The sequence below is a fragment of the Grus americana genome, chromosome 8, assembly GCF_028858705.1.
Source record: "Grus americana isolate bGruAme1 chromosome 8, bGruAme1.mat, whole genome shotgun sequence".
Taxonomy (NCBI): Eukaryota; Metazoa; Chordata; class Aves; order Gruiformes; family Gruidae; genus Grus; species Grus americana.
Genome location: NC_072859.1, coordinates 16,884,222 through 16,908,611, shown reverse-complemented (window position 1 = coordinate 16,908,611; position 24,390 = coordinate 16,884,222). Strand labels below are relative to the sequence as shown.

General features: G+C 37.6%; 1 protein-coding gene across 4 annotated transcripts in view; it reads left to right on the top strand.

Annotated features, from left to right (window-relative positions):
- ABCD3 (ATP binding cassette subfamily D member 3) overlaps positions 1–18,095 on the top strand; it is a 34,080-nt gene extending 15,985 nt beyond the window's left edge. For all 4 annotated transcript variants that reach the window (XM_054833045.1, XM_054833044.1, XM_054833047.1 and 1 more), the window contains 20 exons: positions 1,352–1,440; positions 2,331–2,400; positions 3,255–3,352; positions 4,014–4,137; positions 5,053–5,109; positions 7,845–7,987; positions 8,343–8,412; positions 8,846–8,915; positions 9,043–9,140; positions 9,215–9,306; positions 9,864–9,952; positions 10,029–10,101; positions 11,094–11,157; positions 11,572–11,649; positions 11,743–11,808; positions 11,910–11,999; positions 12,226–12,345; positions 12,769–12,873; positions 14,209–14,265; positions 15,006–18,095. In XM_054833045.1, coding sequence (XP_054689020.1) covers positions 1,352–1,440; positions 2,331–2,400; positions 3,255–3,352; positions 4,014–4,137; positions 5,053–5,109; positions 7,845–7,987; positions 8,343–8,412; positions 8,846–8,915; positions 9,043–9,140; positions 9,215–9,306; positions 9,864–9,952; positions 10,029–10,101; positions 11,094–11,157; positions 11,572–11,649; positions 11,743–11,808; positions 11,910–11,999; positions 12,226–12,345; positions 12,769–12,873; positions 14,209–14,265; positions 15,006–15,083 — 1,731 coding nt within the window. In that variant the 3' untranslated portion in view covers positions 15,084–18,095. The remainder of the gene's footprint in view (positions 1–1,351; positions 1,441–2,330; positions 2,401–3,254; positions 3,353–4,013; positions 4,138–5,052; positions 5,110–7,844; positions 7,988–8,342; positions 8,413–8,845; positions 8,916–9,042; positions 9,141–9,214; positions 9,307–9,863; positions 9,953–10,028; positions 10,102–11,093; positions 11,158–11,571; positions 11,650–11,742; positions 11,809–11,909; positions 12,000–12,225; positions 12,346–12,768; positions 12,874–14,208; positions 14,266–15,005) is intronic.
- The last annotated feature ends 6,295 nt before the right edge of the window (positions 18,096–24,390 follow it).

The window sequence follows — 24,390 nt, the reverse complement described above, 5'->3', positions numbered from 1 at the left end:
TTTCAATTACCAGACCAGCTGTTTACTGTCAGAGTTAATAACTACTGTCTGTAGGATGCCTTTTAAAAGGGCATCCAGGTACTAAATTCTCTCTGCAAATGCTTCCTATCTTTAAATTGCATGCTGTTCACCCATAATCTTGCTTTTGTAACTTATATCTAGGCCAACCCTTATTAGAAAGTGAATTTGTCAAGGAGTCTGTTAGCATCATTTCAGAAAAGCTATGTAGACTAGAATTTAGCAAGATAAAATTGCTTGCCTCAGCATTTTTCTCATGCTTTCTAGAACACTTAAGGTTTTTTTTAAAGAGCATTAGTTGAGCTCAGAACTTAAGAGATGAACTACAATGTATTACAACTTCAACATACATTAGGCACAAAAGCAATGAATTCCAATGTACAGAATGTAGAACAAGCATGGCAGCCAGCTCTGGATGAATGGGGACCTTTGACAGCTCATTCACAAAAAGAAAGTACATGGAAGGTAGAAGCATGGATGGGAATGCCTCTGAGAATGCTGACAGAGCTGGCCTCCATCAACTTCAAAAGGTCACGGCCAACAGAAGAGGTTACTGATAATCCCTCCCCCCCCAACCCAAACATCACTCCCATCTTCAAAAACAAGTATACTGGAAGCTACACGCTGGTCAGCCTCACGATATTCCTAGTAAAGCTGTGAGCAAATCCTCCTGGAAGCTAACTCCAGCCATGTGAAGGACAAAAAGGTGATTGCAAACAGCCAGCCTGGATTTGTGAATGACTGATCATGCCTTACTAACCTGATAGCTTTCAGTGATAAGATGACTGGCTGTGTGGATAAGGGAAGAACAGAGGCTGTTGAATACTTTGATTTTAGTGAGGCCTTGAGACTAAGGTCTCCCCTAGTACCCTGATAGCCAATGGAAAATTGGCTGGACTGTTGTGCTTAAAGGTTTTTGATCAGTGGTACAAGGTCTGACTGGTTATTAGTGACCCTGTTTTGAGTGGGGAATTGGAGAGGGTGACCTTCAGAGGTCCCTTGCAATCTGTATGACCCTATGCTTATGGCAGAAAAGTGCCTCAGAACAGCAGTAACTTCTTTGTCCCTGCAATCCTCCATCTTATAGGATGTGCCCAGTATATGTGTCAACCAAATGCAGCTTTTTAAAAGACAAACTTTCTCCATAAAAATGTAATCAATGTTTTATCAAAAATATTGTATGCTAATGTGTTTCCTGCAAAGTAAGCAAATATTACGTTAGCTGGGGACAGCAGAGTAATGCTTTTCTGGTAGATGTGGTTGGACCACTTCTTAGAAAAAAGTGGTGAATTTTATCCATTGTTTAACTGTTGCACTTCTATTTTTGTACTAGACAGGTTATTTGCTGCTTATTGCTGTGATGCTGGTAGTCCGTACATATTGTGATATTTGGATGATTCAAAATGGAACAGTCATTGAAAGGTATCTATAAACTTGTTATTTTAAGCATTCTTTCCTGTGCTTAACAGGGAAAGTAGTCTGTTGGAACACATACTCAAACATTTTATAGCTTGCTTATTTATATAAAACAGTTGAAAAACTGGTATAGTTGCAGTTTTTGGAGGGGGGTCCCTATATTTTATGAAAGAAAAATAATTTTTAATCAAGTGGTTTTTTGCTGTTGGACAGTTTTATTTTTTTAACCAAAATTTACTTATTTAATGACTTTCAGTGTTTTGTCACATTTTGTACACTGAAGACTCTAAATCTTACATTGATCTGAATGTCCAAGAGGGCACTTCAGTATAGCGACATAGTGGTTCTATGACACGACTCAGATGTGTTGTTTGGATATTAAGACTGTTACTTCTTCCTATTGAGCTGTTTGCTTTTTAAATTGATGAATACAGTGCTTTCTGTCTTAAAATTTTAGAAAATGTTTTCTAGACCTCTGATTATTCTTGTTGCTCTTGTTGCTAATTGAAGCAAGTCAGAATTTGTCTGAAGTGTGAATTCAGAATGATACTGTATTTCAGGAGAGACTTTCAGTGCTTTGTAGAATGGAAGGACTGCTTTATTTTTCTCTTGTGAGAATCTGTGAAAGCAAAGAAGGAAAGGAAGTGGTATGACCATGAATTTCTGAGCCTTTAATGCAGGCAGCTCCTGGAAGAGTAGAAAAGAGATAATTGCTTAGTCTGTCACTTATGACTTAACTTTTGAAGTCAGTCATACTTGATCCTACAGATGATACTACAAGTTTCCACGATGATTTTTTTCTCTGTATGGTCCACTGAGAATTTGTCCACATAAGACATGCTAGTTTACTTTCTTGTTTCTCTTGTAACTAACTCTTAGCTGATGGTTGTTTACAGTGCTATCATTGGCCGCAGCAGAAAAGATTTCAAGAAATACTTGTTCAACTTCATTGCCGCAATGCCTGCTGTAAGTGCTTTTCTTGTGCCAGCCTTTTAGTAGAACCTATTTTGTATGTAAACTAAGAATTTGAGGAAAAGATCTCAAATGAGTGTCTTAAAACCTATGGAAATTAGTTGTTTCACATGCAGGTTTGTATTAAGACACGTTTCACTTTCTGGCTCCAGTGCGTGGGAGACTTTATCAGCATGTTTCCTTATTGATTGCAACTATTTTTTCTGACAGATATATTTAGGTTTTCCGGTTGGTTTTGTTGGTGTCAATTTTGACTGGTAGCTTAACTTGCCATCTGTAGTACTGCATAATAACATCTTATGGACTGGATGATGTTTCAACATTGTAGGTTTGGGATTCTTTTGACACCACTGAACATGAAGATTTCTTCTTAGTCTTTAATTTTTATATTTCTTACAGCTGCCTCTGAGATTTGTTATGAGTTTTTTCCCTCCCTTTAACTTTCCTTCAGCTTGTCAACATCTCTGACATGCACCAGATAGAAATAATTGTTACTACCTAATAGGTATTGTACCTGGTTTACAATAGATTTAAAAACAATTTGATCAATTTAAGGTAGTGATTGTCAAATGGTGGCTCTTTTTCTAGAGCTTATCAGAAGAACTGAAGATACGCTGTATGAACATAGTTTTATATTAAATCTTGTGGTGAGATCCACTGGGAACTGGAGTTTTCAAAAATGTGGACAGAAACCTAATCAATGGTTGGTCTTAGGTGTGTTAATAGTATTATTGCCTTCAGGGGGAGAATTCGCCTTTTCTAAGGTGTTTGCACAATCTATGCTGTAAATTGATCTAAGTAAATTAAATCTTGTTAGCTAAACATTGAAATACTGTCTCTTATTCTAGATTTCTTTAGTGAATAACTTCCTGAAGTATGGTCTAAATGAATTGAAACTTTGCTTCCGAGTAAGACTTACCAGATACCTCTATGAGGAATATCTTAAGTAAGTAAGACCTTGTTAATGTCTATGGATTTTAAAAACCAAATTAATTAAAATCAAACCAAATCACTTTAAGGACATTGTAAGAAGATAGCAAGGTGCTTAATGGATTAGGTATACTGTTTAGAAAAGGCTTTTGATTGCAATCAACTTGCATTTAGGGATGAGTGGCTTATCCAGGTTGTATATGGCACGGATAAAAAGGCAGCAAAGTTGACTCAGTTGGGGAAAAAAAAATAATGCACTGTACTGCTTCCATTACTGGGTCAGCTCCCAAAGTACCTCAGTTGCTTTCATGTGGTGCTAATAATCCTGCAGACTGAATTGGATGCATGAACTTGAGTAGCAGCTTATGTCCTTCTGCACTGAATTGTGGTTGTCAGGTGTGCTGATGTAGAGTTTGTGAGGGTTTTCTAAATCTAAGTGCAGCAGCAGTGCATAGAGCAGCATGGGCCTGAGCTTCAACTAAGGCATCCTGGGGCCTAAACAGTTCTACAGGATTTAATGTGGATTTGGTCAGGCAAAAGCATGAGCGATGTTGCCTCGATATGATTTAATTTTCACATTACTTAACCATCTCAGTTGCATGAAACAGGGGAGTTCTAATTATTTGAGATCCCAGGTAATTAATTTTTTTTGTGCCACTTAACTTGTTTTGTTTCAGAGCTTATACATACTACAAAATGGGAAATCTGGACAACAGAATAGCTAATCCAGATCAACTCCTTACACAGGATGTGGAAAAATTCTGTAACAGTGTAGTGGACCTGTACTCAAACCTTAGCAAGGTAAGTATTTCAGAGAGACCTTTGAGGTAGTAGCTGTGGATGTTTAGGATGTGGTGTTAGATCTCAATTGCTTGTGTTTTTGTGTATTGAAAAAAAAATTGTTTATGATATTACATCACTTCACATTGTGGTTTCCATGACCTCTGCTAAAGTGCCATTGTAGATTATTTGTATTAAGTTGTCTTGCCGCATTGATTTGCAGTTGAACAGTGATGAGTAAGCTATATCAGCTGGTTAAAACCAATGGCCAGCTTTTAGTTACATACGGATATTATTTTGGGTAGGGGGGTGTGGTTGAATAACCATGTCTCTCTGTTTCTGGGGGCTTACGTAATGAAGTACAGTACTGTTGAAATTTCTAGACCAATTTTTTTATGCTATATTGTTTATACAAGCAGAAGTATAAAGCAAAATGTGTTGATGTGTTCAAAAACTTCTGGCTACAAAACCTGTAGTTCAGCTGCTCTAGCTTTGATAGAGTGTGTGCGGAACAGGATGCTTGCAAATTGGAATATTGGTTCTATCAGGCACTGAGCATTATTCTGCTCAGTATTTCTCATGAGTACTTCAGTTAAGAAGTAATCATGGGGTCTAGTCCAACTTTACTTAGTGAGCAAGAGCGTAATTACAGACCTAGAATAGTGAAGTACTTTTTCATACAGTATGTATATTATCTGAAGATCATAATGCTTTTATGTTCAATTCTTGAGTGAATGTTTTCAGGAAGATGTCATGTGGCTGAGATTCCTTTTGTTTTAGCATTTAGTTTGTATAGTAGGTTGACCAGTATTGTGGTTGCTATAGCGCAGAGCTATAACTGTTCTTGGGGTGGTTGGTGGTTTCTGGACCACTTTTATATTCATGTCATGTTGGTGTTCTAATGTTGTGGGGTTTCTTTCTATGCTTCTCTTACAGCCCTTCTTGGATATAGTTTTGTATATCTTCAAGCTAACAAGTGCAATAGGAGCTCAGGTAAATTGAGTGGTGTTTTAGTATTATGAGCAAACTTTCCCTTCTTTGCTTATAGCCTTGTACCTATTTGGAGTCTGAGAAACTCTAATGTTAATTATAATTTTATCCAGTATTTGAAGGAATATACTGAAAATATGCTTTCATACCTAATGTTTTGTATGCTTTAGCATTCTATCTTGAGGCAAGCAAAATGAAAACCAGAATTTGTAGACATTTAACTCTTTTAAGAAAGAAGAGTGTTCTTTATTTTCTTCTAGCAGTTACTTGGGAATCCCATTTAGTACAGTACCCTTCTGGCTGCTTATATCTTGTGTGACTTCCATTTAAGGGAGAAAATTTCTCTGTTTCTTTGCAGCCTCTCTAAAGGGGAGCCATTCCTTTCATTGAGCTGTATGACCACTGTATTCTCCCCCCTCCACTCACTGACAATAAGATGAATCATTACAAAAATCTTCAGCTTAGTAAAATGATACATTATCAAAAAATGTTCAGCCTTTGACAAGAAGTATCTCTGGGACACATAGAATCATAGAATGGTTTGGGTTGGAAGGGACCTTAAAGATCATCTAGTTCCAACCCCCCTGCCACAGGCAGGGACACCCTCCGCTAGACGATGTTGCCCAAAGCCCCATCCAACCTGGTCTTAAACACTTCCAGGGACGGGGCATACACAACTTCTCTGGGCAACCTGTTCCAGTGCCTCACCACCCTCACAGTAAAGAATTTCTTTCTAACATCTCATCTAAATCGACCCTCCTTCAGCTTAAGGCCCTTACCCCTTGTCCTGTCACTGCACTCCCTGATAAACAGTCCCTCACCATCTTTCCTCTGGGCCCCCTTTAGATACTGGAAGGCTGCAATTAGATCTCCCCGGAGCTGCCTTTTCTCCAGGCTGAACAATCCCAACTCTCTCAGCCTGTCCTCATAGGAGAGGTGCTCCAGCCCTCTGATCAGCTTTGTGGCCTCCTCTGGACTCAATCCAACAGCTCCATGTCTCTCCTGTACTGGGGCCCCCAGAGCTGGACGCAGTACTCCAGGTGGGGTATCACAAGAGCTGAGTAGAGGGGCAGGATCACCTCCTTTGACCTGCTGGTCACACCTCTTTTGATGCAGCCCAGGACACGGTTGACTTTCTGGGCTGCGAGTGCACGCTGCTGGCTCATGTTGAGCTTCTCATCAATCAATACCCCCAAGTCCTTCTCCTCAGGGCTGCTTTCAATCCATTCCTTGCCCAGCCTATAGTCGTGCTTGGGATTGCGCCGACCCACGTGCAGGACCTTGCACTTGGCCTTGTTGAACTTCATGCGGTTTGCACGGGCCCACCTCTCCAGCCTGTCAAGGTCCCCCTGGATGGCATCCCTTCCCTCCAGTGTGTCGACCACACCACACAGCTTGGTGTCATCGGCAAACTTGCTGAGGGTGCACTCGATCCTATTGTCCATGTTGCCGACAAAGATGTTGAACGGTGCTGGTCCCAGTACCGACCCCTGAGGGATGCCACTCGTCACCGTTCTCCACTTGGACGTTGAGCCGTTGACCACAAGTCTTTGAGTGCAGCCATCCAGCCAATTCCTTATCCTCTGAGTGGTCCATCCATCGAATCCATGTCTCTCCAATTTAGAGACAAGGATGTTGTGTGGGACAGTGTCAAATGCCTTGCACAAGTCCAGGTAGATGATGTCAGTTGCCCTTCCCTTATCCACCAATGCTGTAACCCCATCATAAAAGGCCACCAAGTTTGTCATGCATGATTTGCCCTTAGTGAAGCCGTGTTGGCTGTCACCAATCACCTCCTTATTTTCCATGTGCCTGAGCATAGTCTCCAGGAGGGTCTGCTCCATGATCTTGCCAGGCACGGAGGTGAGACTGACCAGCCTGTAGTTCCCTGGGTCTTCCTTTTTACCCTTCTTAAAAATGGGGGTGATGTTCCCCCTCTTCCAGTCAGTGGGAACTTCGCCAGACTGCCGGGACTTCTCAAATATGATGGAGAGTGGTCTGGCCACTTCATCCGCCAGTTCCCTCAAGACCCGCGGATGCAACTCATCAGGTCTCATGGACATGATGTAGACTTTGTAGAAACAGACTGCAGTAAGGCTCAGCTGTGAACTTAAGTAATTTTTCCAGTTTCAAATGTCTTTGCATTGCTTTCTGTAATACTAAGTTGTTACAGGCAATTTATGTCAAATTCAGTGTGTGCCTTTGGTTTTGTGCCATGCCACACTTCAGTAATATTTAAGCATGCTCTTTGGGAGCCCTGGTTTATTGAAGTTTAGGATCCAGAAGAATAAGAGATGATTACCAGGACTGCTTGAGAGAAGCAAAAAATGTGTTGTATCAAAGAAGGGAATAGGACTGAAATATTGACTGCTATGAGAATGTAGCAAATGTTGAGGAAAAAGTAGGTAGAAATAAAAGAAAGGAAATGAGAAAGGACCAGGAAATTATAGATGAAATAAGCTAGGATAGTAGGACATAGAGATGCCACTGGGTGATGATAAAAACTTGAGTAGAAGACTGTGATGGGAAGGACTTCTGGGGACAGAGAATTAGTAAAAGAGTATCTACAACACAAAAGAAACAAACATGATGGGAATTGCAAGAGTAATTGAATTGACAATGTAGACACATGGGAGGTGAGAATCAAGGGATTCATGCTTTCTGTGCAATTTGGATACAGATGTTGCAATTTGAGACCATCTTGATATTAAGCTTTTATTCTTTTTTGATATTCACAGGGTCCAGCTAGCATGATGGCATACTTGATTATTTCAGGTTTTTTCCTTACACGTTTAAGGAGACCAATTGGCAAGATGACTATTATAGAACAAAAATATGAAGGGGAGTACAGATATGTCAACTCGCGACTTATTACAAACAGGTATAGATTTACTTGGATATCAAGATACAATTGACAAAGTAATACTGTGGTGTAAATGGAAGCTGTGTATACAAATATATTTGGAAAGTCTGATGCTATCAGTTGAGCAAAATGTTTGCATCTTTATGTAGATTATTATTAAATAATTCATATGTGTGATATATCCCTAATTCAAAAGACAAACTGTAGCTGGGGTAAAATAAGCTTATGTTCTACTGCTGTGATAAAAGTACAAACTCATTTCATAAGGTAACTGAAAGAACTATATTCCTGTGTTTTATGGCTGACTTTTTCAAAGACTGTCTTTAACAAAATGAAGTTGCATTCTTTGTTTGTGGTTTTTTTTTTTTTTTAGTGAAGAAATTGCTTTTTATAATGGAAATGTGAGAGAAAAACAGACTATTCACAAAACCTTCCGTAAACTGGTAAGACCTCTTTTATTTTTTTTTAAAACACTTTAAGCAAAGCTTCAATTTTATCACGGTGATTCTTGACGTGTATTAATATAAATAAAATTATAGTGGCTTTGGTGTTTATGCTGCTACAGTCATTAGATTTAAAAATAAACTAGTAGGCTATAAGCAGAACACAAGTTTCTGATAGAATGGTCTGTCTTTTGCCACTGACCTCTTTTTCACCCACAATTACTATTCTCTCACTGCTTTGTTTCAAGTGTAGGTTGTTTTGATCTAGAGTGCAAGTCTTTGCCAGCAGGGAGACTTGTGCAGTGCTCATCACAGTTAGGTGACAGGTGTTGTTGAGGTATCTGTATCTAGGAATCAAACTTCTGTAAAATAATAAAAGATAGCTAAACAGGTACTGATATAGTTTGACCTTTTTTCTTCTGGAACCTAACAGGTGGAACACCTGCATAATTTCATCCTGTTCCGGTTCTCGATGGGTTTCATTGATACTATCATTGCCAAATGTAAGTGTTCGTCCAGTACTAATGGATTGCTATAAATAACAATGCTAAACTTTTTACATGAGAATTCTCTTTTTTTTTCTTATTGCTTCAATTAATGTGTAGCTTAATATTTACTCTTAAACTGCAGACCTTGCCACTGTGGTTGGTTACCTGGTTGTTAGTCGTCCATTTTTGAACCTGTCTGATCCACGTCATCAGAATAGTACTCATGCAGAACTTTTGGAGGTAAATAAAACAGAATTAAAACAATTTCCTGAATTTAAATTTTGTTAGTCCACATAAACTTTCTTCTACTCTAGGATTACTACCAAAGTGGAAGAATGTTGCTGAGAATGTCTCAAGCTTTGGGCAGAATAGTCCTAGCAGGCCGTGAAATGACAAGATTGGCTGGGTAAGCTTAATACTAGTAGTGTAAAATAATTTTTCTTAAAGTTATGTTGTTGCTGTTTCTCATCTCATTTTAAGAAGCTGACTGTAGAATTAAAGTAAGTTTTTTTTTGTTGTGCTTTGTTCATTGCAGCACCCTAAAAATCTAGAAATTAAAAACATTTTATGCTGAAAACATATCTTGAAGATGTGCTAATTATGTCCACTAGTAATTTCATATCTGAATAGTAGTGTATAGTTTGAATCTTTAACAGAAAAGGCATTGTCAAATGCTCATAAATCAATAATGTATTATTTACCAAACTATTTAATTCTTTTTACATCTTAAGAAAAATTATCAAACATTTGGCTATTATAGGAAAAGGCTATTACATTCTTGTAAATGTTGTGACTATTGGGCAAACTCAGTGCAACTCTTAAGATGTAAACATTCTGTTTCTGTGTTGCATTGAGTAACTGTCATTTTGACAGTTTAACAGAGTACTCATTGGAGCTTCTATGGATTTCTAAAACTTCTAAAGATTTATTACTTATGGTTCTCTGTTTTTGTTTTGTTTTTAGTTTCACAGCTCGAATTACAGAATTAATGCAGGTTCTGAAGGACTTGAATAGTGGCAAATATCAGCGTACTATGGTATCGCAAGAAAAAGGTAGATGTGACATAATATGCAATACCTGCAGCTCTGTGTAGTGTTCCAGTCTCTAATACTTTTTTCTTAATTTAAGATGCAGATAAAATGCAAGCTTTGCCTTTGATACCTGGATCTGGAGAAATTATCAACACTGATAACCTTATCAAGTATGTTTACAAAGTTTCCACAACTTCAGTATCTTTAATGCAATCTGGCTTTCTATCTTTCCTTCTACCACTATTAGTAAGGTTTTAATACATATTAGTAATGCAGTTTCTGCTGTACTATAGTTTATTTACAGATAATTCCACATCACTCCCACTCAGCCTTCCTATTCTGTAAGTCAATCCTTGTTCTCTCATGTTAGCAGAAGACATAATATACTGTCTGAACTTAGCCATTTTGGTAACATTTCCTGTGTCTGTTGGTTCCCAGACCATTTTTTATCTCTTTATCAAATTTTTTTAGAAATATGTTGGTTACAGATTTGATTCCATGGTATAATTCAGCTGTAAAAATCAGGGGGAAGTCTGTACTCAGTTTCAAAATATTTGCTTATATCTCTGTATGCTTGGACAGTTCATTGACATACTCAATTAGCAATTAATTCCTCAGTTCTTTGCAGTCTGAGGAACATACTGTTTACATAGTAGTGCTACTTAAAGGCACAAAGTAAAGCCAGTTAAGAGATTAAATGGCCTCGATCTGGTCAATGTGGAAAGCAGATAGTGGAGCAGAGGGGAAAGGAGGAGGAAGAGGGAAAGGAGATGGTAGACCTATTTTATTAAAAAAGTAAGGGGGAGGTGAGCAGAGAATCCATTCATTGTGTATCCGAGAACTAATGGAATGCACTTCCACTAGCAGGTTTAAAATGAAGTGTGTCCTTAAATGTAGGTTTATATTCACAAGATGTTTTGGAGACAAAAGGTAGAAGGATTCGGAAAACAAATATATGGAGGAGGAAAAAAAATCTGTAGTGCTTAACAAATGTCTAAGGTACCACTTTTGGTTCAAGAACTTTTTTTCAAGTTGGAAACTGGGACAGTGTACTGAATGAAGTATTACTGAAGTCTTACCCTATTCCTTACATTTCTGAGTAAGCATTCAGTATTAGCTGCTTTTGGGCAACTGCTTTTTTTCTTTGTTTCAATGCAAATAGGTTTGATCATGTTCCATTGGTGACACCTAATGGAGATGTTTTGATTCAAGACCTTAACTTTGAGGTAAAGTTTTTTGTTGTTTTTTAGTATCATAGAAATCTATATTCATATAAAATTTTAAAGTGAAGATTATCATTTCAGAGGTAATCAGATTTATAAAAAAAAGTGGAAACAAATGGAGAGGTGCTTGTATGGCATGCTTAAATTTGAACAAAATTAATCATTGTGTTAGTTTCAAAAAAGGCAATAAGCTACTTTCCTCAAAAATGTTTTTATTGTTACAAGTGTGTTTTCTTCCAGCTGCTGTTGGTGCTTAACTAGTTGGAAAAAAATTAATTATTGGTTGAAATGACTCATTGTAGTGTCAGAAACTACTATGTACAAGCCTACATGGATAGCAGATTGTCTTATTGTTTATAGAAGCTTTCAACAATTCTTTCTCACTACCCTTTTAATGTGCTGGCTTTGCATTTTTAGGTTCGATCTGGTGCAAATGTTCTGATTTGTGGGCCAAATGGGTGTGGGAAGAGCTCACTCTTTCGTGTTCTTGGTGAGGTAAGGGAGCTTTTTAAAATAAATGGGGGAGAATCCAAAGCACTATTGTAATTGGACTTTTTTGGTCAAGTTTAAACCTTTTTCTTGTTGTAGTTGTGGCCTTTGTTTGGTGGACGTTTAACGAAACCTGTAAGAGGAAAGTTGTTCTATGTTCCCCAGGTGAGGCAAAGTATTTTAATTGAACATAGTGTTCTCTTTCTTCCTACTTTAAATATGTTTAGAATTATTTGATGCACCTTTTTGTTTCTAACTGTGTTTAGAGACCATATATGACGCTTGGAACACTCAGAGATCAAGTTATATATCCAGATACTTTGGAAGATCAGAGGAAGAAAGGAATTTCTGACCAGGTAATGATAATTAGTTCATTAACCCTTTGTCTCACTTAAGATGAGTAATGCTTCAGACTTAAAAATACTGAAATTGCTATTGAAAACACTGCATTTAGGGTTTTTTTTAATATTTATCAGAGTTGATAGTACACCAGTGTAATAGTATAACCCTTCATAACCATTTTCAATCATTTCTTCATTAAGTTCACTTAAGGTCTGTTTGTCATTCCTGTTTCAATAAAAGGTGCTGAAGGAATACTTGGATAATGTCCAGCTGGGTCAAATCTTGGAACGTGAAGGCGGCTGGGATAGTGTTCAGGACTGGATGGATGTACTCAGCGGGGGAGAAAAACAGAGAATGGCAGTATGTTTCAAAAGCATAAATACTTAACAAATACAGGATGTAGGTTGAAAATGAATTATAAGCAATTTTTGTTTACTAAATATTAATATTTTACTTAAAGCAGAAACCCCCAAAATGTGAAATAGCTGAATACTGAGAACCTAAAATAGTGCCTATTGTACTTAAAACTTAATAGGAAATGTTGACCTTTTACCATACCTTATACTTTGATTGTATAAACAGAAGTTCTAAAATAATTTGTTTTTAAAAAAAAGAGTAAAGATAATATACAACTCTCGGATTTTCAGGCTTCAGTGGGTGCCAACTTCAAAGAAATTCCCTTGCCGCAGCAAACTTTTGGATACTAATTCTTAGTTTAACCTCTAACACTGCATTATTTGTTGTAGTTCTGTATCCATAGTAGCTTTTTGGTTTGCATTCCAGATGGCAAGGTTATTTTATCATAAGCCCCAGTTTGCAATTCTGGATGAATGCACCAGTGCTGTTAGTGTTGATGTAGAAGGCTACATTTACAGCCACTGCCGAAAGGTAAGCTCTTTGTTTCTAGAATTATACTTCTGTATGTTAACAAGAAACTTAAAATGATACAAGGTGCACTCTTCCTTATGCCTAGTGCAGATTAAAAAACCCAACAACTTAGGGCATGCAAGGACCCTTTATGCACACTAGAATTCACTAATTGTTTTTGTAGTCTTAAGATAATTTAGATGTACGTGTGGCTTCTGTATATCAGAGAACTGTTATTAACTTGTAAGTAACCTTATGTTTTCAGATGAACTCTTAGAATGTCGATTGAAGATCAAATAATCTAAAATCTTATACTTTTTTGTTGTTTTGGCCAGGGCAACAGAAGTGAAAGGCTAGAAGTTAACATTCCATCTATTTTGAGATACAAAAAGCCAAGCACTTTAGGAAAATAGGATGATATTAAATATAATTTTATTTTTCCTTTCCCTCTTGTACTCACCTTTTCAGAATTTGCATAGTGCCATGTGAAATATCAATTTCACACCCCTAGCCTGGCAAAGAATGGGCTTGAAATAACATTGATTGAGTAGCAGTATTCTCAGAATGGTAACGGGGCAAAGCTGTGCACCTGCTGAAATATATGCTTGAAACTTGAAGTGGGAACTTAAGGAGCCTTCTGTAGTAGTAAATTGACACTAGATGAGGACTCTGCTGAAGAATGGACATTATTTCTTTAACTCATTTTACCACACTAATATCAATACCCTGACAATTAAGTCTGTTTTGCATATACTTGTTATACTGTTAACTTGGACGTTTATTTGTACTCTTGTTTTAGAGTTACTGTTGCTGAGTGGCTAAGGCATGTTACTGAAATAGAATTCCTGGTTAAGCTGTGCTTGCAGAAAGAAAAAGTGTTACCCTGTTTTATCAGAGCCATTTTGTCTTTAATTGGTGCTGTTAGGGATGTATAATTAACTGAGTTGCAAGGAAACACAGGAAGATTATTCACCTTTAAATTGTCACTTTAAGTTTATAATTCATTAATAGCTTTTGTGGGTTTGTTTTTTTGCTGTTAAAGTAGACTTCTTCTAATTACCAGATTTGTTGTTTTACCTGCCTCCTACCTTACCTCTCTTACCCAGTTCATTCTATGTTTTGCCAAATCATTAGGAGCAAAATAATAGTGAAATCAATTAAAAAAAGATAAATCCTTTCTGCTTTCTTTTTTACTACAACATTTTGTATTAAAGCTACATATGTATACTGTTAATAACTGAGCCTGGAACTTTGTGTTTATTATTTATTTTTCAGCATATCAGCTGAAGAGCTTAAATTCATATCTAACCCATGAGAAAAATTAACTGCTCTATTGTTTGTATTTTCTTCGTGTAGGTTGGCATCACTCTCTTCACGGTCTCCCACAGAAAGTCACTCTGGAAACATCATGATGTATGTAGCCTTTGCTTTTGCTAAGGATATCTGTGGGTGGTAGGGATTTTGTTTGACTTTCTATTGAATTGACTTTACAATTCAGTGTGTTCTTACTTTACATCCTAATAGGTCATATTCTGGTTTTTTAAGAAGACTTTACTTTCATAATCCAGTTGCACTATTTGAAATATGCTTCTAGTTATGAAGGGGGAAAGTAACCAAAATCCTTAAATGTATCTGTAAAAGTAGCCTCAAAAATGTGAAAGGCTCACTAGATACTTAAGTCTTCTTTTTTAGTCTCAAAAACCTGCTTGAACCAGAAGCCAGTAAACAGCATGGAATTTTGCTTTAAAGATACTATATCTATCTGTAAAAGAAGTTTGTGTCTAATGTGTGGACTTCTTTTCTTCCAAATTAAGATTTTACTATTTTTTTATACAGACTGTATGTGTGGGGAAAAATACTGACTTAATACACAGGGTGGAATGTGTACCACTTAAGTATACTTTCACAAAACCCAAGATAGGAGTGTTAAGTCTGTGTGACGATTAGCAGACTGATGGATGATGTGAACAAAAACAGTTTAACTTTTTTCCAGAGGCAATTGAATGTAGTGAAACATGAGATGGGAGAAGCTTACCCTCTGGATAGCTGAGTTTAAGATTTTGCATTAAAACTACTTCAAAATGTAATTTATTTAGGCATTTATAGACCTGGTAATTTTTAGGTAGTTGATAACATATGTTCTTTTATTTCAGTTTTACTTGCATATGGATGGCAGAGGAAACTACGAGTTCAAGAAAATAACTGAAGACACAGTTGAATTTGGATCTTAGTCATGAACTGAACTGCTACAGAGACTGATTACAGGAAGTGTGTAGAATGGCAAGCATTGTACAATAAAACTACTCAGCTTGTTTTTAAAACAAATTAACTAGGATAACCCAAAACAAGCTGTTAAGCGTTTACTATTATGTAGGATATTGCTAATTGTGTATATGTTGGTTTAATTATTGATATGTACTAAGAATGTCCTTATTCTTGTGGTTTAAAAACCTGCCTAAATTAAATTGGGCTTAAATCAGTGTAACCTGATTCATCCTGGGATGCAAACCATTTGAAATCAGCTGATTTGACTTTTGTAGACCTTCTTTCCCTTCAGTGAAAAGCCCTGTTAAAATTAGGGTTGCTACCTCTCGTTTCTGCAAAGCAGTCTTGGATTTTTGCTCTGTTCTATGCATATTTCTGAGTTATCTCACACGGTGCAGGACATTCTCCCATCTTCCGATCTGTGCCCTGTTAACTGAAAGAGCCGTTTCCTTGACCAAGCCTTGTGATGTAGCCGATATGCCCTTGCTGATACAGGATGGACTGAACCTAAAAGACAAAACTAATTCCTTCTGCTAAAATAATTAACCTTGTTCTTTGCTGGGTTTTGGATTCTCTTTAACATGTGTCTGTCCATGCAATTCTCTGCTGCTCAGCAATCCCATTCTCTCCCAATTTAGCAAGAGCTTCATCCATCCCCAACCCCAGCTGCCCTTTTTCTGTCAGAGAAATACTATGGTAATGAAGAGTTGAGAGGAGGTTGAGGGAGGAAAGAACTGGCAAAAAAAAAAGGGGGGGGAAGTGCTGTTCCTCGTATCAATCAATCTTGTGCATGTTTTCAGTTCTGAAGAAATGAATGACTCCCACAAGTAGAAACAGAGAAAAGAATGTGGGTCCGATCATTATTCTCTTGAAATCAGTAGGGGTTAGAATGGACTCAGAAATATTGATCTGTGAAATAGCAGATTCTGTCCTCTGTGTGTGTTCAGTCCTGTAATACAGCAGTTGCTTTTTCTAAGTTCCTCCTTCCCCACCCTTCTTCAAAAAATCATATCTCCTCATGATATGAGCTGCCCTTCAGGTCTGAGTTTTTGAAAGCAAGTGATAATGGTACTGCCTGTTTGGCCTTCTACACTGTGAAGCCGAAAATGATGCTTTCATCCTTCGTGTTTATTCTTTTTATTTGTCATGAGGTTTCTTGATTTCTGATCTAAATTATTCATCAGTGATTTCTCACCATTGTCTAAGGACCTCTAGTCCCTGCTGGTTTTTGTGTTCTAGCTGCCAAATCCCCTTGAAGAAATCAAACTCATTTAAATAGTTAACTGTAACTGTTTTTTCCATACAAATGATTACTGTGGTTGCCATGTGACTTAAACATAAATACAGCAAAGTGATTTTTGTGATCAGAGAATAGGAAGGCATAACACAAACCGAACCTCTATTTAGGCTTTAAAACAAAAATTTACAATACCTGTTGTACAGTGAAGGTCTAGTAGTTTTTTAGTGTTCCACATAAGATATAATATAGGAGTGCACTACGTGAAGGCATGCATAAAATATGCAATAAAATCTGTTCTCTGTATCTTTTATCAAGGGTTTAGATTAAAATCAAAACTAACTTTTATAAAAATGGATATGTACTTGGATGCACTGCTGTCTGTTAGTTTTTACTCAATTTGATTAGTTGTCATCTTTCAGGTTGAAATGGCTACCTTAACAGGTATTTTTCCTTTTATCACAGTTCTTGCCCGTGCCTGTCAGTACTACTCTTCTTTCATAGTACTCAAATGCCAACAGCTGTCCTGGTATAAGAATCTAGTGATCACGGTAGATTCATAGTATAATGCATCAATGAAAATAAAAAATCAGTGAAAATCTCTGAAGTATAGCATATTCAAGAGAATAAGGTACCAGAATAAATTTTTGTGCTTGGTCCACAAGAAGGCAAATATCTCATTTTACTAATTCTTTTCTGTTCATTCAGATTCTCACATCAGCCATAACATAGCAGGTAGCAGCATGCTGTTTGTGAGGTGGTAGTCTTTTTTTGTTTGTTTGTTTTTAATTGTAACCATGAAAATATGGATGCCAGATAGCCTTTTTTTTTTTTGTGAAAGTTCTGAGCACAAATGCAACTTTTTCCCTTTGAAGGGATGTTTTAGTAGCATTTTAGAGAGACAAAGACAAAAAGAAAATCTCTAAAATGAGGAAGCTGCTATTATCCTTGTGACTAGGGCAGACTTTGCAGTGGAGTAGCGAACTTGGGATACTCTAATGTATTTTTAACACTGACAAGCAAAATCACACAGCATGCTTATATAGCACCCCAGCAGCCAATCCCAAGGTACTTTACAATTCAATTGGTTAATAACAGAATTTTGTGTAATCTCAGATCTATTTTAAAAAATAAAAAATTTAAAAATCTGACTCCATAACCGAGGAGGAATAGGTTTGCCTTTAGATGCCATGAAGTTCTTTGAAACTGAGGATGCTAGTATCTCTTTAGGGCCAGGACTTAGTGTTTCTAAATATACTGGAAGGAAAGAAAAATACTGTTCTGCGCTTGATTGTAAGAGAGGCTTATAAAGGAAGTATAAAAAAGAAGGATGTTTTAGAATGATATTCTTAAAAGACCTTACATTAAAGTATTTTGAGATAGACTTGGTCTAATGAAAGATTGTTTAAAAAATCTGAGGAAAATGGTCCAAGTCTCAGTTCTGTTGCAGAATTGCACTGTGATACTGTATTTTAGCTGTTAGGTTTTTTAATAGCACAAGTTGGAAGTTTTTAAATTGGAATTCTGAACTATCTTAGTAAGACAAAGTACTGGTGAATATTTTCAGTCTCAAACTGTTGGTGCTTTGAAGATGGTACTGGTAATAGTCAGATGGCTGCATTTCAACCATGGTGGGAAACATTCCTGTGTGTAAATACTGTAAAGTGCTTTGGAGGGGTAAATGGCGCTATATAAATGTAAGACATTAAGTGCCTCTGAAATAATAAATCTAAAGACAAAATATATCTAGGCTTTTTATGTTTCTTGATGTGACTAGGAAGTTTGTAACAATACAGTGAATGCCTACTCAACAAATCTCAAGTTACTTAATGAGCTGATGACTTGTGTTCAGCTTATAAAGTCCGTAGTACTGTCTGAAATTCACCCTGGAATCAGCCAGACGATGCTATCCACTTGTAGGCTTAACAAAAACCGCGAGCTCAGTACTTGGGAGATACGTACTCAGAGCAATTGGATTATAGGTGTGTTAATCTGTTTTAAGTCTGCACTGATTCTGACCTCTTCTTTGTCCACTGGTCTCTTCTTTTCCCTTCAAGTTTATTGATTTTTAAAGGGTGTGGGCCTGAAGGTTAACATATCATACTTCATGTGGTAATTCTTTTGAGTGTGCCTTAATCTTTGTACTTTGAGGAAAATAGGGTAATCACTCTCCACCTTTATTGTATTTTGATTTTTAATGTTTTTCCTTTTGTTGTGGTAGACATACCAGCTGTCAGGACGCTTGAAACTCAGTAGAGTAAGAATGAAACCAAGATATTCTTGAGTGGACTGACTTTAAGGGTCTTCTCTTGTGATCAATATTTTCTAATGCTAATTAGTACTATTTTTTCCCCTCTTTTAACTGAGATTATTTGTGCAACAAGTGTATTGTGTAGCATTCTTAAGGGTAGAGCTCCCTTTGAAAGTAAATTCCTCAACCAAGGATGCAGTCTAAAAAAATCTAAGTGTCATTCAACTTAGCTGATGAGCTGGAGAGGAAAAAAAGGAACTTCTGTGTTGTGAATGCGATGTTTAATACTTAATATTTAGAGTAGTGTGAAGTCTGTTACTTGTTCAACTCTGGGCTCTCAGCTACCCAGTCCATGCGAAATACTTGATTTGTATGGCTTCAACATTTTAATTCTCCCTTATGTAGGGGAAAAACATCAGTCCCTGGAACAGTAGAACTAAAATCATGGAGCAACAATTGAAACTCCTTGTCAAGGATCAATCCACCATCTTTTGAGTAGTCTTGGTCCAGTATTTCTGAATGTTTACTACAGTTCCAGACAGCTGTCCCTTCTCAGCAAAAATTAAGCTTCCTTGACAAAGATTTTGTTTGTGAGGTGATGGTGCTTTCTACAGGAGTAGTATGAGACTGGAATAAGCTACAAGGTAAACAGAACATCACTGTGAACCTTGTCATCTTCCATCCCAAGTGCAAAGCATGCTTTACTGCATCATGGATATATTTTTCTTGCTAGAAAACCCCAAACAGCAGGAAACGCACAAAAATCCAGCCTACCTCTGACCCTTGTAATTGTTCTGGGAAAAGTTGGCAGTGTGAGCTACATCCTAGCCAGTCCGCATATTGCATAGATGTTTCTTGCCCAAATGTGGCACAGAATGGAGTAGACACAGCTGGCTAGGCAGCCCAAATATAAGATTACTTTAGCACCATTTGAAAGTGACTTGTGCTATAAGAAAATTCTGGATGTATTGCTGCTTCATTAGCTCTGTACTGTATACTGGAGAAGATGACTAGTGAGAAACAAAACGCCATGACACTTATTTGACAGGCTTTCTAATTAAATCCCATCTAGTATTGACAACTTAAATGACTTAAGTGTCTGCAGAATAGGGAATTCAATCTTCATGTTTCTTAAATCTATAAAGAAGAAATATCCTGTGGATTAGGACTGGAGAGAAAGAACTAATTTAGTGGTTCTTCCATAGGATTCAGCGCTCTGCAGACTCAACAGACACCAGTGCATCACCTAATCCTTGGTGTTCTAAGTGGTGTAGAAATGTGAAAAAACATTAAGATGTCCTGTCATCAAGCTAGGATTTAAAAGTCTGTTTTTAAAATTTATATATAATTGTCATACTATGAGATGTCATAGAAATGCCAATGATAATGATCACCTGAAATCCAACTGAAGAACAGTAGGGGGAAAAAGTGACCTCTGTTTTATAGAAAAAATAAACTACAACTTTTATCTGTCAAGAAGAAAATCAATGGTGTGCAAGTTCAAATTTCTGCTTGTAAAGCTGCTATTCAAAACACTTATTTCTATGTACGATGTATTTGCTTCTTTATTAGGTGTAGGTACCAGTTGGTTTGTCCTAGTCCTTTTCATGAGCACGGAAAGAGGTTTCTCGGTTTTATGAATCAGTGATGTGCAGCTGGTTTGGGAGGGTGGTTTTCCTTTTGTGTGTTGTAGTTTCAGGGTCTTGATACTGCTCTAGATACAGTCAGATTGTTGTTAATGATGCCTTAACTTCACCTGGAAGTCTAGAATGACTGTGCACATTACAGGTCCTGTAATGTGTGTGTGTGTTCTGTTGAAACGCATCCTGTCGTGTGCATTCAAACATAAGGTGAAACTGGTTTCATCTTGAAACGGAAATATAGCCAGGCTATATTCATAGGTTACTATGAAAGCATTTTGTCTTTCATTTTAAAACCTTAGAAAAATGTTATCTTTAAAGTTGCTCAGCCATCTTTGAACTGCTACATCATTTTCTTTCCTTGGATGCAAAAGCAGAGCTAAATGACAAGCAGCCTGGAACTTCACAGACAGAAGCTGTCTTAAGGGAATAATTTGAAAAATGACAGATTCAGTTTTTAAATAGAAATAACATGCCTAAACATCTGGTGAAATTCCATGGGGATTGAGTTTGGAAACTGAAGACGTTTTGCCAGCAATCCTGTGAGGAATGCAGTAGTGCAAGAATAATCATCCAACTGGCATTTTAAAATAGGAGAGAAAGGGAACTTGGGCACTCCACTTCTGTGGAATGTCTCTTTCACAAACCAGGTTTAACAATCGCAATCTCTCTTGTGCTGGTTAGAAACTTCATGACCTTTGGCAAGTCTGAGCCAGAAAGATTGAATACAATGGCTTTTACTGGCAAAAGGAGCTCTTGTGCCATATTGCCCAGCCCTATTCCCCACTCTGCTCGTCCGCAAACCAACGTCCTTATTCCCCACCCATCCCTCATTCTGGGAAACAAGTGGCTTCCACACATGATGCCACACCAAAATAGAACAGAACTGGAAAAATGAGGTCAATGCTGTCTGGACAAAACTAAGGCTGCCAACATTGGTTTACTTGGGTAGAAATAGGGAACTCCACCTACGTGACCGAGCAAGTTCTCTGCATTAAAATAACTTCAGAGTTTGGCACAAATCACAGCTAATTTTTTAAGCTTGAATGTAACCAAATATACCCTTCACTTCCTTAGGCTGAATGATTTAGTGCAAGCAGGTACTAAAAACCATTTGACTAATTTTAATTCTGAATCATGACAAGGTAAGTAGTGTGACTCCTTGAAAAAAGCCTTTTTAAAATTACTTTTGTTGCGGTATTCTACTGTGGGAATGTATTGGCACAAAAGCAACAGAGCTAAAACCAGCTGGGTCAGAAGCTACTAGTGTGACAGACTTAATGAAACACTGGAAGATAACGAAGTTTTGATAGAGGGGCTGATAAGCTGGTGTATTTGGGGAAATAATGGTTAAAAAGAAAGGCATGTGTGCTCTAGGATTCTTTAAATACAATCTTGCAACAGGACTTCTGGAAAGCCAGGATCCATTAGCAAATTTTTTTTGAGCTTAGTAGGGAATTAAGGATCAGGGTAAAATCTACACATTGACATTCTTTTCTTTTGTAACCCATGAATGCTAACCAAATAATTAAAAAATTTGAAGCAGATTATTTTTATTAGAATAGTTGTATTTGTAATAGTCCAAAGTAGAGAATTTTGGAAAGGCTGCTGGAGGTTAGTGCTTCAATGTTCACAAAAATCTCTTCATGCTTAGGTTGTTACCTCTGTAAACTTCCTCTGAGGCAGTGGGGTGCATCATGCCGGTGGGATAGAAGGTTAACTGAGTGGGTGGGTCTGATAGACAATAGTAGTTCCTGTGTACACCATGTATTTTATTGTTCCCGTGCAGAGATTCAGTACAGAAGAGCAGCCCCTCACCTGGGACCTCTTTTGCCTTCTTGTACCTGTCACTGCCGCTAGAGTGGAAGGTCATTCCCTCAAAAGACTTCTTTGGGGTTGTTTTTTTGAGAAAAGCTTGACGGAGCTCAAAGCACGTAAAGCCCAAAATAGCACTGGTTACACACTCGGCTGCATTCCAGCTATTCCTGCCCATGCCTTTCTTTGCCTTGCACTGGACAGATAGCACGTTATCACAGTTCCAAACATAGCTTGTACTTCAACATAATTCATAGGGCTTTAACAGCTCAATTTTTGCTTTGTGCAGTAGTAACACATTTTGCTAGAAGAAAATGCTCCTAAAAGATGTCAGTTCTTTCTCTGGGGTTCTCAACCCATTCCTCTTAAGTGTTAAAAGGACACCAAGAGGAGTCTGTTACTGAGGAAAGAAAGTCCTGTAAGAAGCTTAACATTCAATGTGAAAATCTTCTGATTTTCTGGCGTTAAAGGAGAACTTTGCCAGGAGAAGGGAGTATGGTTTTGTGCGGGTTTTACCACCATTGTGCAAACAATGGGTAAATAAGTACTTGTTGCTACCTGCTGGGGCCTTGTTTCCAGTGGTGCTTGAAAACTGGACAAGACAGGGTATGTTATAACTCAAGATCCCTGGAGAACCTGACAGAGGGAAATGGACTGAGTGGAAGACAGGGGGGATGTTCAGGAGGAGAGCTGCTCCTGCCCTTCTTATCAGATGTTGTTGAGCTGTTCAAACTATCTGTTGCTCTTCATTATTAGGAAAGAGAAGATCTAACAAACTTCACATGCCCTTTTCCTTCAAATTTTGATGAAATCTGGATTCAAACGGTATCGGTGTACTAGCCATGTAGGAAAACTTGGATTGTTAACATACTGATTATGCCTTTTTTTGCCACTTGGGGTCACCTTTTCTAGGCACATGAAACATAATACCAGACATGCAGTTGCAGAATTGATATTGCACAGATGGCTCACAGGGTGTAAGTTGTACGTGCAGTGCTACTGTTTTTATATAGCAGTATGAAGAGCAAAGCAGGAACAGATCCGTGGTGCTCATGGTTCCACTACTACAGTGGCAGCTGCAGTGGTGATGTGCGATGGTATGGTTGCACCTTTGCTTTATGGAAGCGAACAATCATGTTATGAATAAAGTGGAAAGATGGAAAATCAGATTGAGTATCATCTCTGTGGAGATGTACATATTTGGTATGAACAGATGGCAAAGTATGAATGCAGCAGAGGGAAAACCTTCTGTGTAATCAAGGATGCACTTGTAAAAAAAAAAAAAAAAAACAACACAAAAACAAAAAACCAAAAAACCCCAACAAAACCCAAAGCCACAGCACCTTTTTCCCTGGAATAATGAGTACTTTTTATTGGACTAGGTTTTAAAATCTCACTTGTCATTCTAGCTCTTTTGCTATATTTGCTTCTTAGTTGAGTTATGTGACTGTGAAGAACTAATTAAAAAATTTTCATGTGACCTCATTGGGAAAATATTTGTCTATTCAGAGGAATGAGGTCTTTAATTAAACCTCTTTTGATGAAATAATTTCGTGAATGTAACAATGTCTGAGTACTTTTGCTATTTAAATACTTCTTGAAATAATGAGGTAGAAAATTTGAAACTAAAAATAGAAGAAAATGCATCAGTGAGGATAACAGATGTGGAACTGTGAATAATCTTTGAATTCAGATGAACAACTTCATTGCTAGTTAAATAACCCACTAAAACATTAAAATTTAAAGGTAATTAAGTGCACTGAGAAAGGCACTCAGAGCAGTGCTAGCGAACTTTCTGGAAGTTGTTCATCCAATTACAGTGACCAAGGGAAGCTGTAGAGTAAAAAAAATGCTGCCATGCTATTAATATTTGTTGATTAAGGGATATGTATTTATTCAGGTTCTATATTTTCATTTAAATGAGATCCTAACCAGCTGTTTGCAGAAATGAGACAGTGGGTTCAGCTCTGGGGAAGAACAGGTAAGGGATGGAGGAGAGGAACAGAAACATCAACAAAGGAGCCAGGGGAAGTAAGGAGCAAATCACTGAAGTGTGTCAGTAATAGGGCACAAATTTTGATGAGATGAAACAGGCACAATCCCTGCAGTTGGACCTGGCTGTAAAAGCCCTAGAGGCAGTCAACACGGCTCTCTCTTCACTCCCGGGTACTGGCAGGTTTTACTGGAAGAAATCCCCCCCCTGAGGCAAGTCTTCCTATGAACTTGCTTAATTGAGTTACAGGTAGAGGCTGAGAGAAAAGATATTCCTTCTGGGCCCTTGTGGGGGATATTGCAATGGGATGTATGGGCTGAATGAGAGCCTGTGCCAG